Here is a 14867-nt window from a genome sequence, read left to right on the forward strand (position 1 = left end):
TTAACCCTTTCACTACCACACTACAGAAGGTTAACCCTTTCACTGCCACACTACAGAAGGTTAACCCTTTCACTGCCACACTACAGAAGGTTAACCCTTTCACTGCCACACTACAGAAGGTTAACCTTTCACTACCACACTACAGAAGGTTAACCCTTTCACTACCACACTACAGGTTAACTCTTTCACTACCACACTACATAAGGTTAACCCTTTCACTACCACACTACAGGTTAACTCTTTCACTACCACACTACAGAAGGTTAACCCTTTCACTACCACACTACAGGTTAACTCTTTCACTACCACACTACATAAGGTTAACCATTTCACTACCACACTACAGGTTAACTCTTTCACTACCACAATACAAAGGTTAACCTTTCACTACCACACTACAGATGGTTAACCCTTTCACTACCACACTACATAAGGTTAACCCTTTCACTACCACACTACAGACGGTTAACCCTTTCACTACCACACTACATAAGGTTAACCCTTTCACTACCACACTACAGAAGGTTAACCCTTTCACTACCACAATACAGAAGGTTAACCCTTTCACTACCACACTACATACGGTTAACCCTTTCACTACCACACTACAGAAGGTTAACCCTTTCACTACCACACTACAGCAGGTTAACCCTTTCACTACCACACTACAGAAGGTTAGCATTTTCACTACAGAAGGTTAACCCTACCACACTACATACGGTTAACCCTTTCACTACCACACTGAATACGGTTAACCCTTTCACTACCACACTACAGACGGTTAACATTTTCACTACAGAAGGTTAACCCTTTCACTACCACACTACATACGGTTAACCCTTTCACTAAAGGGTTAACCGTTTAGTAGTGCGGCAGTGAAAGGGTTAATGCCCCCCCCCCCCCCCCCCCCCCCCCCCCCCTAGTTGGATTGGGATGAGCCCGTTTCTAATCAGATCAGGAAGCCTGGCAGGAAGCCGCTGGGAGTGGGCAGAGTGAACGAGCGGTACAGGACGATCTGTCAGAGGGGCTGCGGGGGGGGGGGGGGGGGGGGGGGGGGGGGCTCGGAGGGGGGGGGGCTGCGGGGGCCGAGGACCCTCGACGACGCGAGAACCGCAAGCCAGACGAAGAACATGGAAGTAAAAAAAAAAAAAAGACACAACAACATAAAACCCTCCTCGACTTCTTCTCCTACGACGTGTTCTTTTTAGACATCTGCGTGGTTAGAATTGTAATAAAAACTCAAGTCACGCGCGTGATTCAACCACCATGAAGTCCTACCGAATCCTTGGACTCTGTCTCCGTCACTCTGCCCTCAGATTCATCACTAATGATGGACACGACACTCTGATCACTGTGTCCTTCATGAGAAGCTTGGTTGGTCCTCGCTGATGGAGGGCGCAACACACACTGGTATTTGTAAATTTTTTAAGGCCCTTATTGGTAAACTTGTTATCAGTGTGATTCAGCTTTAGTTATGATTATGACCACTCGTTATCTGTGTGATTCAGCTTTAGTTATGATTATGACCACTCGTTATCTGTGTGATTCAGCTTTAGTTATGATTATGACCACTCGTTATCAGTGTGATTCAGCTTTAGTTATGATTATGACCACTCGTTATCAGTGTGATTCAGCTTTAGTTATGATTATGACCACTCGTTATCAGTGTGATTCAGCTTTAGTTATGATTATGACCACTTGTCATCAGTGTGATTCAGCTTTAGTTATGATTATGACCACTCGTTATCTGTGTGATTCAGCTTTAGTTATGATTATGACCACTCGTTATCAGTGTGATTCAGCTTTAGTTATGATTATGACCACTCGTTATCTGTGTGATTCAGCTTTAGTTATGATTATGATCACTCGTTATCAGTGTGATTCAGCTTTAGTTATGATTATGACCACTTGTCATCAGTGTGATTCAGCTTTAGTTATGATTATGACCACTCGTTATCAGTGTGATTCAGCTTTAGTTATGATTATGACCACTCGTTATCAGTGTGATTCAGCTTTAGTTATGATTATGACCACTCGTTATCAGTGTGATTCAGCTTAGTTATGATTATGACCACTCGTTATCAGTGTGATTCAGCTTTAGTTATGATTATGACCACTCGTTATCTGTGTGATTCAGCTTTAGTTATGATTATGACCACTCGTTATCAGTGTGATTCAGCTTTAGTTATGATTATGACCACTCGTTATCTGTGTGATTCAGCTTTAGTTATGATTATGACCACTCGTTATCTGTGTGATTCAGCTTTAGTTATGATTATGACCACTCGTCATCAGTGTGATTCAGCTTTAGTTATGATTATGACCACTCGTTATCTGTGTGATTCAGCTTGAGTTATGATTATGACCACTCGTTATCAGTGTGATTCAGCTTTAGTTATGATTATGACCACTCGTTATCTGTGTGATTCAGCTTTAGTTATGATTATGACCACTCGTTATCAGTGTGATTCAGCTTGAGTTATGATTATGACCACTCGTTATCAGTGTGATTCAGCTTGAGTTATGATTATGACCACTCGTTATCAGTGTGATTCAGCTTTAGTTATGATTATGACCACTCGTTATCTGTGTGATTCAGCTTTAGTTATGATTATGACCACTCGTTATCAGTGTGATTCAGCTTTAGTTATGATTATGACCACTCGTTATCTGTGTGATTCAGCTTTAGTTATGATTATGACCACTCGTTATCTGTGTGATTCAGCTTTAGTTATGATTATGACCACTCGTTATCAGTGTGATTCAGATTTAGTTATGATTATGACCACTCGTCATCAGTGTGATTCAGCTTTAGTTATGATTATGACCACTCGTTATCAGTGTGATTCAGCTTGAGTTATGATTATGACCACTCGTTATCAGTGTGATTCAGCTTGAGTTATGATTATGACCACTCGTTATCAGTGTGATTCAGCTTTAGTTATGATTATGACCACACGTTATCTGTGTGATTCAGCTTTAGTTATGATTATGACCACTCGTTATCTGTGTGATTCAGCTTTAGTTATGATTATGACCACTCGTCATCAGTGTGATTCAGCTTTAGTTATGATTATGACCACTCGTCATCAGTGTGATTCAGCTTTAGTTATGATCACTTGCTGGAGAACAACCTGACCTCATCAAACGCCCTGTTGGAAGACAAAAATAAAACCACGAGGACATAGTCCTCCGCAAGTGGACCCCGCCGGCGACAGACAGAGAGACGGGTAGCAGATATCGGATGGATAAAGAGTTGTGTTTTCATAGCAGGTGTATTCAAACAATCTGTGTGCATCGGATCACGTGTGATTCACGATAAAACAGGTCGTCTGCAGATTGTTATCACGCCGTGGGCGGATGGTCATGATCGATAAGAGGCTTAATAGTGAAACACACTCGTACAAAGTGCGTATACAGTAGATTAAATGAGCTTTGGCTAAGAGGAGTGCTGCTCTCACCGTGGCCAGCCGGGAGAGCACTGGGGGGGGGGGGAGGGGACACTCGTACAAAATTATCGTACAGAGGGCAAAATGATCGTACAAAATGATCGTACAGAGGGCAACATTTTCGTACAAAATTATCGTACAGAGGGCAAAATTATCATAAAAAATTATCGTACAGAGGGCAAAATTATCGTACAGAGGGCAAAATTATCGTACAAAATTATCGTACAGAGGGCAAAATTATCGTACAGAGGGCAAAATTATTGTACAGAGGGCAAAATTATCGTACAGAGGGCAAAATTATTGTACAGAGGGCAAAATTATTGTACAGAGGGCAAAATTATCGTACAGAGGGCAAAATTATCGTACAGAGGGCAAAATTATCGTAAAAAATTATCGTACAGAGGGCAAAATTATCGTACAAAGTTATCGTACAGAGGGCAAAATTATTGTACAGAGGGCAAAATTATCGTACAAAGTTATCGTACAGAGGGCAAAATTATTGTACAGAGGGCAAAATTATCGTACAAAGTTATCGTACAGAGGGCAAAATTATGGTACAGTGTAGAGACAGAGGTGGAGGCTCTCAGCTCTCACCAAGGTGTGAGATTTTAAGCTATTGTTTGAGGCGACCAAAAGGGATTCCTCCACGTTATTCTTTTTTTTTTAGTCCACTTTTTCTCCTTATTTTCTATTTTTCTCCCATCCCAATTTCGTGTTTCCAATTCTCCCCTCCCCTGTCTTGAACGTTGCTCGCATATGCCCCCCCCACAGGTCGGTCGTAGGGAGGATAGAAGCCTTGCATCACGTGTCCCCCCTCCGGTACACGAGGAGGCAGCCAGTCGCATCTTTTCACCTGCCAGCGTTGACCAGCTCAGATGACTGTCCAATGTTATACCTAGTAGCTTTGCTTCTTCTACCTGTTCAATTTCAGTTCCCCCCATCATTAATTTTTATTTTGGATGAGCAATTAGCATAATGGTGTGAACCCATTAAAATACACTTTGTTTTTGCTATGTTTAAAACCATTCTATTCGCTCTAATCCACTCTTCTACTTTTTGTAGCTCTTTATTTAGTGCCACACCCAGATCTTCCACAGAGGAGGACGCCATGTACAGGGTTGTATCGTCCGCATATATAACCACCTTTGCTTGCTCTAAAATTTACGGCAAATCATTTGTATAAAATGGTGAATAACAGAGGTCAACAATTGTGTGCATAAAGACGTCCCTCACGGAGGAGGTACGCTTTCCGGTACGAAGAGAAGACTATGGATTTCTTTCCTCGAAAATAAGAAGGAAATCGTTTTTGTGACATTTCTGGTACATAGTGATAAAACAGATGAGATTGTGTGGGTTGGAGTTCAGCAACTCATTACACCATGAATCTCTCCGGTCCAGACCTCTCCTGGCAGAGCCCCAGGCTGGTGGCAACCCGGCAGTAATAATAATAACTTGGTTTCATATAGCGCCTTTCAAAAGACCCAAGGTCGCTTTACATAGGGGGGAAAAACAAAAAACAAAAGTAACAAACAGAGTCCAGAGTTGGGGCGTTGCGGAGTTCTGCGGGGAGGGAGTTCCAGAGGGTGGGAGCTGCCACACTGAAAGCTCTGTCCCCAAAGGTCCGCAGTCTGGTTCGGGGGATGGAGAGCTGACCAGTGTCTGTGGATCGCAGGGACCGTGACTGAGTGAGGGGGTGGAGGAGGTCAGTGAGGTACTGAGGGTGGAGGAGGTCAGTGAGGTACTGAGGGTGGAGGAGGAGGTCAGTGAGGTACTGAGGGTGGAGGAGGTCAGTGAGGTACTGAGGGTGGAGGAGGTCAGTGAGGTACTGAGGGTGGAGGAGGTCAGTGAGGTACTGAGGGTGGAGGAGGAGGTCAGTGAGGTACTGAGGGTGGAGGAGGAGGTCAGTGAGGTACTGAGGGTGGAGGAGGAGGTCAGTGAGGTACTGAGGGTGGAGGAGGAGGTCAGTGAGGTACTGAGGGTGGAGGAGGAGGTCAGTGAGGTACTGAGGGTGGAGGAGGAGGTCAGTGAGGTACTGAGGGAGGAGGAGGAGGTCAGTGAGGTACTGAGGGTGGAGGAGGAGGTCAGTGAGGTACTGAGGGTGGAGGAGGAGGTCAGTGAGGTACTGAGGGTGGAGGAGGAGGTCAGTGAGGTACTGAGGGTGGAGGGGGAGGTCAGTGAGGTACTGAGGGTGGAGGAGGAGGTCAGTGAGGTACTGAGGGTGGAGGAGGAGGTCAGTGAGGTACTGAGGGTGGAGGAGGAGGTCAGTGAGGTACTGAGGGTGGAGGAGGAGGTCAGTGAGGTACTGAGGGTGGAGGGGGAGGTACTGAGGGTGGAGGAGGAGGTCAGTGAGGTACTGAGGGTGGAGGAGGAGGAGGTCAGTGAGGTACTGAGGGTGGAGGAGGAGGTCAGTGAGGTACTGAGGGTGGAGGGGGAGGTACTGAGGGTGGAGGAGGAGGTCAGTGAGGTACTGAGGGTGGAGGAGGAGGAGGTCAGTGAGGTACTGAGGGTGGAGGAGGAGGTCAGTGAGGTACTGAGGGTGGAGGAGGAGGTCAGTGAGGTACTGAGGGTGGAGGAGGAGGTCAGTGAGGTACTGAGGGTGGAGGAGGAGGTCAGTGAGGTACTGAGGGTGGAGGGGAAGGTCAGTGAGGTACTGAGGGTGGAGGAGGAGGTCAGTGAGGTACTGAGGGTGGAGGAGGAGGTCAGTGAGGTACTGAGGGTGGAGGAGGAGGTCAGTGAGGTACTGAGGGTGGAGGGGAAGGTCAGTGAGGTACTGAGGGTGGAGGAGGAGGTCAGTGAGGTACTGAGGGTGGAGGGGAAGGTCAGTGAGGTACTGAGGGGGGAGGAGGAGGTCAGTGAGGTACTGAGGGTGGAGGAGGAGGTCAGTGAGGTACTGAGGGTGGAGGAGGAGGTCAGTGAGGTACTGAGGGTGGAGGGGGAGGTCAGTGAGGTACTGAGGGTGGAGGAGGTCAGTGAGGTACTGAGGGTGGAGGAGGTCAGTGAGGTGCTGAGGGTGGAGGAGGAGGTACTGAGGGAACCCTATATATATTATTATTTTTGTAAGTGAAGATTGGTGAAAGGTTTGCACTTCAATCCCAATAGGGAAATTCATCTTGGTTTGATTTTTTTTGTGTCAAATAAAAACAGGTTATTTGAATGATTTCCTTGGCGTTTCTCTAGTTTTCAAGAGAAAAAAAACGATTAAAATCGTAAATCGGATTTAAAAAATAAATAATCTGAGATTTTCTTTTTAGGCCATATGGAGCGCTGTTGTCACATATAAGGTACATCGTGTGCGTTACAGTGAAACGCTTGGTTCTGTACGAGCCCCCTGAGGTTGAGCTTCACACAGTAACAAGTTAAAAGTAAAAAGATAGCGAAGAAAGAAAGAAAAAGAATAAAGACCAAAACACTGTACAAAATATATACTTGGGTGTTTTTGTCTCGGTTTTCGGCCCGTATTCCACTGTTCCCTCGGTGAGTTATTAGCGACACGCAGAGGGCACATCTCTCTCCTGTCGTCACACTCCTGCCGGGGAACGAGGGAACGGGGACAGATGGTGAGGGACGGGGAAGAACTAAGAGAGGCGACGCCGTGAGAATCTTTTACATTTTTCTTCCCTTATAAAAGGGATCTGCTTCTCTGCACTCGACTTAATCACAGCTGCACATTGTCAGAAGCCTTAACCCTTTCACTACAGATGGTTATCTGTAGTGTGGTAGTGAAAGGGTTAACCGTCTGTAGTGTGGTAGTGAAAGGGTTAACCGTCTGTAGTGTGGTAGTGAAAGGGTTAACCGTCTGTAGTGTGGTAGTGAAAGGGTTAACCGTATGTAGTGTGGTAGTGAAAGGGTTAACCGTCTGTACTGTGGTAGTGAAAGGGTTAACCGTATGTATTGCGGTAGTGAAAGGGTTAACCGTCTGTAGTGTGGTAGTGAAAGGGTTAACCGTATGTAGTGCGGTAGTGAAAGGGTTAACCTTCTGTAGTGTGGTAGTGAAAAGGACCTTCTGTGGTGTGGTTGTGAAAGGGTTAACACTTTGCCGTGTGGCACTGAAAGGGTTAACCTTCTGTATTGTCACAGTGAAAGGGTTAACACTTTGTCGTGGGGCAGTGAAAGGGTTAACCTTCTGTACTGTCGCAGTGAAAGCCAGGGTTAACCTTCTGTAGTGTGGTTGTGAAAGGGTTAACACTTTGTTGTGTGGCAGTGAAAGGGTTAACCTTCTGTATTGTCGCCGTGAAAGGGTTAACCCTTTGGTAGTGTGGTAGTGAAAGGGTTAACCTTCTGTAGTGTGGTTGTGAAAGGGTTAACACTTTGTCGTGTGGCAGTAAAAGGGTTAACCTTCTGTGTTGTCGCAGCGAAAGGGTTAACCCTTTGGTAGTGTGGCAGTGAAAGGGTTAACCTTCTGTAGTGTGGTTGTGAAAGGGTTAACACTTTGTCGTGTGGCAGTAAAAGGGTTAACCTTCTGTGTTGTCGCAGCGAAAGGGTTAACCCTTTGGTAGTGTGGCAGTGAAAGGGTTAACCCTCTGTAGTGTGGTAGTGAAAGGGTTAATTCAGCTGGTTTGGTAGTTGGACCAGGCTGCTGTACCTGCTCTCGTTGCGCTGGGTGTAGGGCAGGGAGGGGCAACTGGCGGCCCCCTCACCGACGCTCCATGCGGCCCCAGGCCAATATATATTTTTTTTTTTTTATAATAATTTTTTATTTATTTTTTGCATTCGACTAAGATGTTGGCAGTCGACTAGGCTCCTTTCGATCCATTAGTCGACTATTCGACTAACAGGGGTCAGCCCTAGTGTGGACATATTCAACGCTGTTGAAAGTGCCGTGCAGCAATATGGGGGGTTTGATAAACTGTCCGCTGTTGTTACCGATGGAGCGCCGGCAATGAAAGGAAAACACACAGGATTCGCCGGGCTTCTAAGGCAGAGTGGCGTCGAGTGTCCAATGCTGCACTGCATTATACATCAGGTAAGTTCGCTAACATAATTTCCATCTATTGTGGGTCACTAATAATCAGGGGTGCAGTGGTCATGCCACGCGGTACCACGCCGTCCCAGCACTTTTCTGAGCAGAAGTACGCGCACGGATGTGCACACACAAAAATGAAATGTTATTTCATCTGATGCAGATCGCATGCACAAACATTGGAGTTGACATTCCTTCTATTGTGCGCCAACAGGAGAGACCACAAGTGTCTCATTAAAGACAGAACCATTATTGACCCACTGTGGGGTTGAGGGTTAATGTCATGCCAGTCTGATAAAGGGTCAATAGAATTGCACAAAAAGGAATTCATTATTCTGACGAGTATTGCACTTGGCTACTTGTTTACTTTTGCAGTGTTCAGATAACACTGAAATGCATGTTATGGATATGAAGCACTCAGGAATGGTTTGTTTAGTAGCAGGATACAAGTTTATACATTTATAACAAAATCATTTATTATTGCACTTTTCATTTACTGTTGTAGTGAAATGCAGCAGGAATGCTGCTTTGTGTTTGTTGAGCAGTGGGCTTTAAGTTCATACATTTATTTTAATAGAAGCCTTAATTATAATTGGTCATTTTTGTATATATTTGGGTTACACAGCAATACTTTCAAATTCAGCTGTATTTATAAATTCATAAAGTTGAAATTAAGCATTACTAAATGCGTTTGAAATGGAATAAAAAACAAAGTTACAACAAATTATAATAGTTTATATGCCTTATTTATCACATCTGTGACTATTATGGGCTATTTGAGTGATGATGGGGTACTACTGGCGGGACTGCTGATAAACAATGCGGCCCCCCAGATTGAGTGTGGACATTTAGTGGCCCTCACCATATACAAAGTTGCCCACCCCTGGTGTAGGGTCAGGTTAGTTACCTGTTCTCGTTGCGCTGGGTGTAGGGTGTAGGGTTAGTTACCTGTTCTCGTTGCGCTGGGTGTAGGGTCAGGTTAGTTACCTGTTCTCGTTGCGCTGGGTGTAGGGTCAGGTTAGTTACCTGTTCTCGTTGCGCTGGGTGTAGGGTCAGGTTAGTTACCTGTTCTCGTTGCGCTGGGTGTAGGGTCAGGTTAGTTACCTGTTCTCGTTGCGCTGGGTGTAGGGTTAGGGTTAGGGTTAGTTACCTGTTCTCGTTGGGTTAGGGTTAGTTACCTGTTCTCGTTGGGTTAGGGTTAGTTACCTGTTCTCGTTGGGTTAGGGTTAGTTACCTGTTCTCGTTGCGCTGGGTGTAGGGTGTAGGGTTAGTTACCTGTTCTCGTTGCGCTGGGTGTAGGGTGTAGGGTTAGTTACCTGTTCTCGTTGCGCTGGGTGTAGGGTGTAGGGTTAGGGTTAGTTACCTGTTCTCGTTGCGCTGGGTGTAGCGCGGCTGTGGGTCGGCGTCCCCGTCGTTCACGTCGTAGCTCGCCTCCGGGTCCTGCCAGAGACACGGCAGGTAAACACGCAGGTGTCAGTGTTTCATCCGCCTCTCTGTGCCCCCTCCCTCCCTCTGCTCTCCATCTCGCTATTTTATCACCGTCTATCGATCAAACCGTAAAAAACAAGAGAGGCCTATTGGGACGTTAGATCCTAATGGGAAGAACGACGTGATTTAATGCTCTATTTTGATGCTTGTTTTATACTTATTTTATGTCCGCACGTCATGCATTGCCCTTGATCGGCCAATTTATGTGCACGTTTTATGTATTTCTTGTGCTGCTGTGAAGCACTTTGAGCTGCAATCCTTGCATGAAAGGCGCCACACAATTAAAGTTTATTATAATAATAATAATTATTTAATCTTTACCCCCTTTATTCTCCCTCTGCGGCTTCCTCTGCAGTAATTACCGATTCACGTCGTAAATAATTGTGCTCTCGCCGCCGCCGACTAACTCGAGAAGCGGCCAACGTTATTCAGTTTTTTTTTTTTTTTTTTTTTTACATCTGATCATTTGATCATCCTAACGCCTGTAATCTTTTCTAATTACAGACCGATCTCTCGTCCGCTGCGTCGTCGTCCTCGGGTCAGAGGAGTATTATTGGGCATAACAGACTCCATTTCCCTCAGAACACTAGCTCTTCTATTCTCATCTATATGGAGATTCAGACGGCGGGGGGGGGGGGGGGGGTCCTCGATAACAGGATCATCGAAGCCGCCAGGAACCTCCAGATATAATGGTATCAGGGTTCGTACCTCGACCCCGTTGTGTCCGTCTGCAGGTGAAATGTTTGCAGGTAAAGTATTTAAAGATTGCTATTGCCCATTATTATTATTATTACTAGGCAACTCGGGTGGAGAACATTGCACTACAAGCCTTGTGACGTGCAATGCATTATAATAAGCCAAGAGATCTTGTGATCTATGCACAAAAGCGTAGTTACTACGCCAGTAGTAAGTCGACAGGGGGGGCGACAGTGGCTCAAGGGGGGGGGGGGCAGTGGCTCAGGAGGTAGAGCAGTCCTCTGGTAATCCGGAGGTTCCCCGGTTCGATTCTCGCTCCTCCCGGGAAGCGTGTCGATGTGCCCTTGAGCAAGACACTTAACCCCCTAACTGCTCCCGATGAGCAGGTTGGCACCTTGCAACATGGTCGCCTCTGCCGTCGGTGTGTGAATGTGTGAGTGAACGGGTCAAAAGTGAGGAACAAAATTGTAAAGCTCTTTGGATAAAAGCTGTTATATAAATGCACCATTTACCGTTTAGTAGTCCCCCCCCCGGCAAATCTCTTATAGTTACAATTAGATTGTATCAACTGAAGGAGGTGAAATATTTTGCAGGTCAAGTATTTAAAGATGGCTCTTGTTGTCCATTACGAGGCAATTCGGGTGCAGAGAAGATCGACAATCTACTGTAATCGTTGTTTGAAAACACGAGTCCTACGGACTCCCGAGTTGCCAGTGCGTCGCACGTTTCTGTTCAATGCAAGGACCAATATAAGGCAAAAGAGTCCGCAGGGAACATTGGTCCGGTCTTCCCTGAAACTCCACTGCGTTGTGTTGTTGTTGCGTCGTCTCTCGTGAAAAATGTACGTGAGCGAGAGGAGTAACTCCTCCCTAAGAGGGCTCTCCTCTATCGTCTCATCTCCTTCTGCCTGCCTGGCATGATGCAGCCTTGTGACATTTTTGTTTAATATTTATAAAATTGGTAAACCGAAGTCTTTGTGGTCAGAACTACTACAACCCACCAATACTAGACATGGCTGTGTCACCAGACACGCCATGGGTCTTCATGTTACTCGACCTCTACCAAGAATTTTTGAATATTTATATTTGAATTGTATGTTTTTTGTTTAATGCCCTGTTTTATGTTGAAACTTGTTGTGTGCTGTGTTGGTCAGGACTCCCTGGAAGAAGAGATCTTGTATCTCAATGGGACATTCCTGGATAAATAAAGGATAAATAAAATAAAATAAAAAAGAACAAATGCACATAATCTGTTAATCTGTAGACCGTTTTCGCCTAAAGGTACATGCCTAAGTAAATGGAAGATTTTTTTATTTCTTAAAATGTTTTGTCTTTTCATCTCAGTTATATTAGTATCATAGGGTTTTTTTTTTTTTTTTTTTTTTTCTGTCACATATTTTTATTTTGTATTTTCGTGTATTATTATGTATGTTTGTTGTCGCTCTTCGTGGAATAAAAAAATAATAATAATAAAAAAATCATTTGCCGATCTCGAAAATCTTTGCACAGGGTTGTAGCCAATGAGTGTGGCTTTCCAATGATACCCCATGATATGATAATTGGGGATCTAATACGGTCTCTATTGATCGATTTATGATAAAGAAAAGCAGGGTCCCCCTATAGGGGGACCTTAAGGCTTAACAGGGAGAACCGTAATGTACAGAGCTGCTGCACACTGGAATTGTATACCTGTAAAGATAAAGATGATCAGCAACTAATTTACTTTTAAGAAAAAGTTTTAAAAATGCCGTTATGAATAATGAAATACAGCTGAGTTACTGATTTATTTAGTTAGTATTGTTAGTTTAGTTAGTTAGTTTAGTTAGTATTGTATTTGTGGTTGGAGCCTTTGTGTGTTTTTTGTGTGTGACATTTTTAAGATATTGAGAATGTACTTAGGCTAAAGTGTTTCTTATGTTTTTATTGTTTTTTTTTATTACTGTAATGTAATGTCCTGTAATGTTGTACGTTATGTGTTCGGACCCCATGGGTGTAGACTAATGGGGATCCATAAGATAAACAAATAAACACAGACACGGTACTGGCAAGAAACACCGGCAACACGGTCAGTGGAAATGTGCCAATAATGTGAGAAAAACATTCTTACATGCCGTTTGTATCCAGGAATAAACATGGAATAGTTCTCAGCAAAGATATTTTTACTTATCCGACTATGTCCTAAACAGAGTACACTCCTGATTCTTAGAAGTTGTCATTGAAAAAAACGTAATGGGAAAGAACACGGAGCATTTATTTCCAACAACAATTGCCAAGAATATTGGTGAAATTAGATAGATATATTTAGTTTGTAAGAATTGTAAGGGATAGGCAAAAAACAAGCATGTGCTTCAGCCTATTCCTTTTGTCGGTCATTGAGTTTGGATTTTGTGTGTGAGCTTACTTTGAATAATGTACATTTGTGATTTTTTTTCTTTTTGTAAGTCCACACAAGTGTGCTTTTGATTTGTTGTAAACAAAGACCGAAAATAAACTATTCATTCATTCATTGATAATTTGCTGATGCTATTTGATAATTTGCTGATGCTAGTCGATCATTCGCTGATAACATTTGATCAGTTGCTGATGCTAGTCGATCATTCGCTGATAACATTCGATCATTTGCTGATGCTAGTCGATTATTCGCTGATAACATTCGATCATTTGCTGATGCTAATCGATCATTCGCTGATAACATTCGATCATTCGCTGATGCTTAGTCGATCATTCGCTGATAACATTCGAACATTCGCTGATGCTTAGTCGATCATTCGCTGATAACATTCGATCATTCGCTGATGCTTAGTCGATCATTCGCTGATAACATTCGATCATTCGCTGATAACATTTGACCCGGGTCTGTTGTCCTTAAGTCACTCTTCTTACGTAGTTGGCGAGCAGGTCGGGGTGGTCGGTCTCGATGCCGTCGTCCAGGATGGTGACCACCACGCCCTTGCCCGTGAAGCCCTGAGCCCAGGCCTCTTTGGAGTTCAGGTCCTGGTGTGTCGGGCTGGCCTGGGAGACGGAGCAGACGGAGCAGACGTGAGCCACATGGACACAGATTCATTTTGAAAACAAAGGTAAAGGCTAAATTATGGGAAGAGCACATGGCTCAGCAGCCACAGGGCAGGACATCAGATGACAGGGTAGACAGGGGGTACTGTACTCTAGTGCTTCCTAGTAGACAGGGGGGTACTGTACTCTAGTGCTTCCTAGTAGACAGGGGGTACTGTACTCTAGTGCTTCCTAGTAGACAGGGGGTACTGTACTCTAGTGCTTCCTAGTAGACAGGGGGGTACTGTACTCTAGTGCTTCCTAGTAGACAGGGGGGTACTGTACTCTAGTGCTTCCTAGTAGACAGGGGGTACTGTACTCTAGTGCTTCCTAGTAGACAGGGGGGTACTGTACTCTAGATCTTCCTAGTAGACAGGGGGTACTGTACTCTAGTGCTTCCTAGTAGACAGGGGGGTACTGTACTCTAGTGCTTCCTAGTAGACAGGGGGTACTGTACTCTAGTGCTTCCTAGTAGACAGGGGGGTACTGTACTCTAGTGCTTCCTAGTAGACAGGGGGGTACTGTACTCTAGATCTTCCTAGTAGACAGGGGGTACTGTACTCTAGATCTTCCTAGTAGACAGGGGGTACTGTACTATAGATCTTCCTAGTAGACAGGGGGTACTGTACTCTAGATCTTCCTAGTAGACAGGGGGTACTGTACTCTAGATCTTCCTAGTAGACAGGGGGTACTGTACTATAGATCTTCCTAGTAGACAGGGGGTACTGTACTATAGATCTTCCTAGTAGACAGGGGGTACTGTACTCTAGTGCTTCCTAGTAGGCTATAGGTGCTGTGTCTTTATGGTTATTATTATAATTTTTTTTTACGTCTTTATGTTTTTATGTCTTCCATCGAGGACCACCTTGGAAATAAGTATTTTAATTATGCTTTTAGGTGAGAGCCTCAGGAATACAAATTGGTCATGATCATTTGTTTTTAATGATGCGTTTGTAATTTTTCCAAATCAAAATCAAGACACACACAACAATACTTTTACTCATAAATCCACAGTGTTCTCATGACGTTAAATGTTACTACCTACTATTATACTCATATGTCTCTACTACTCTGCACTCAACAACACTGCAGCACCCAAGTTTCAACACTGTTAGATGAACATTGTTACTCAGCTGATAGAGTCGTACCCTTCCTGTTGACCTGTCGTACAGAACTTGTGAGTCACTTTGGATAAAAGCGTTCAGCCTAAATGACTAAATGTAA

The 14867-nt window shown here is 44.4% G+C and overlaps 1 protein-coding gene across 1 annotated transcript in view; it reads right to left on the reverse strand.

Moving 5' to 3' along the window:
- The window catches only part of LOC311248773 (furin-like), a gene marked incomplete at both ends in the record, with an annotated part of 62045 nt that extends 48441 nt beyond the window's left edge, over positions 1–13604 (reverse strand). The window contains 2 exons of the mRNA XM_084339604.1: positions 9773–9849; positions 13476–13604. Of these exons, the coding sequence (XP_084195730.1) occupies positions 9773–9849; positions 13476–13604 (206 nt within the window). The remainder of the gene's footprint in view (positions 1–9772; positions 9850–13475) is intronic.
- Positions 13605–14867: the final 1263 nt, after the last annotated feature.

This window comes from Notolepis coatsorum (genome assembly GCF_963971535.1).
Source record: "Notolepis coatsorum genome assembly, contig: SCAFFOLD_1075, whole genome shotgun sequence".
NCBI classification, from domain to species: Eukaryota; Metazoa; Chordata; class Actinopteri; order Aulopiformes; family Paralepididae; genus Notolepis; species Notolepis coatsorum.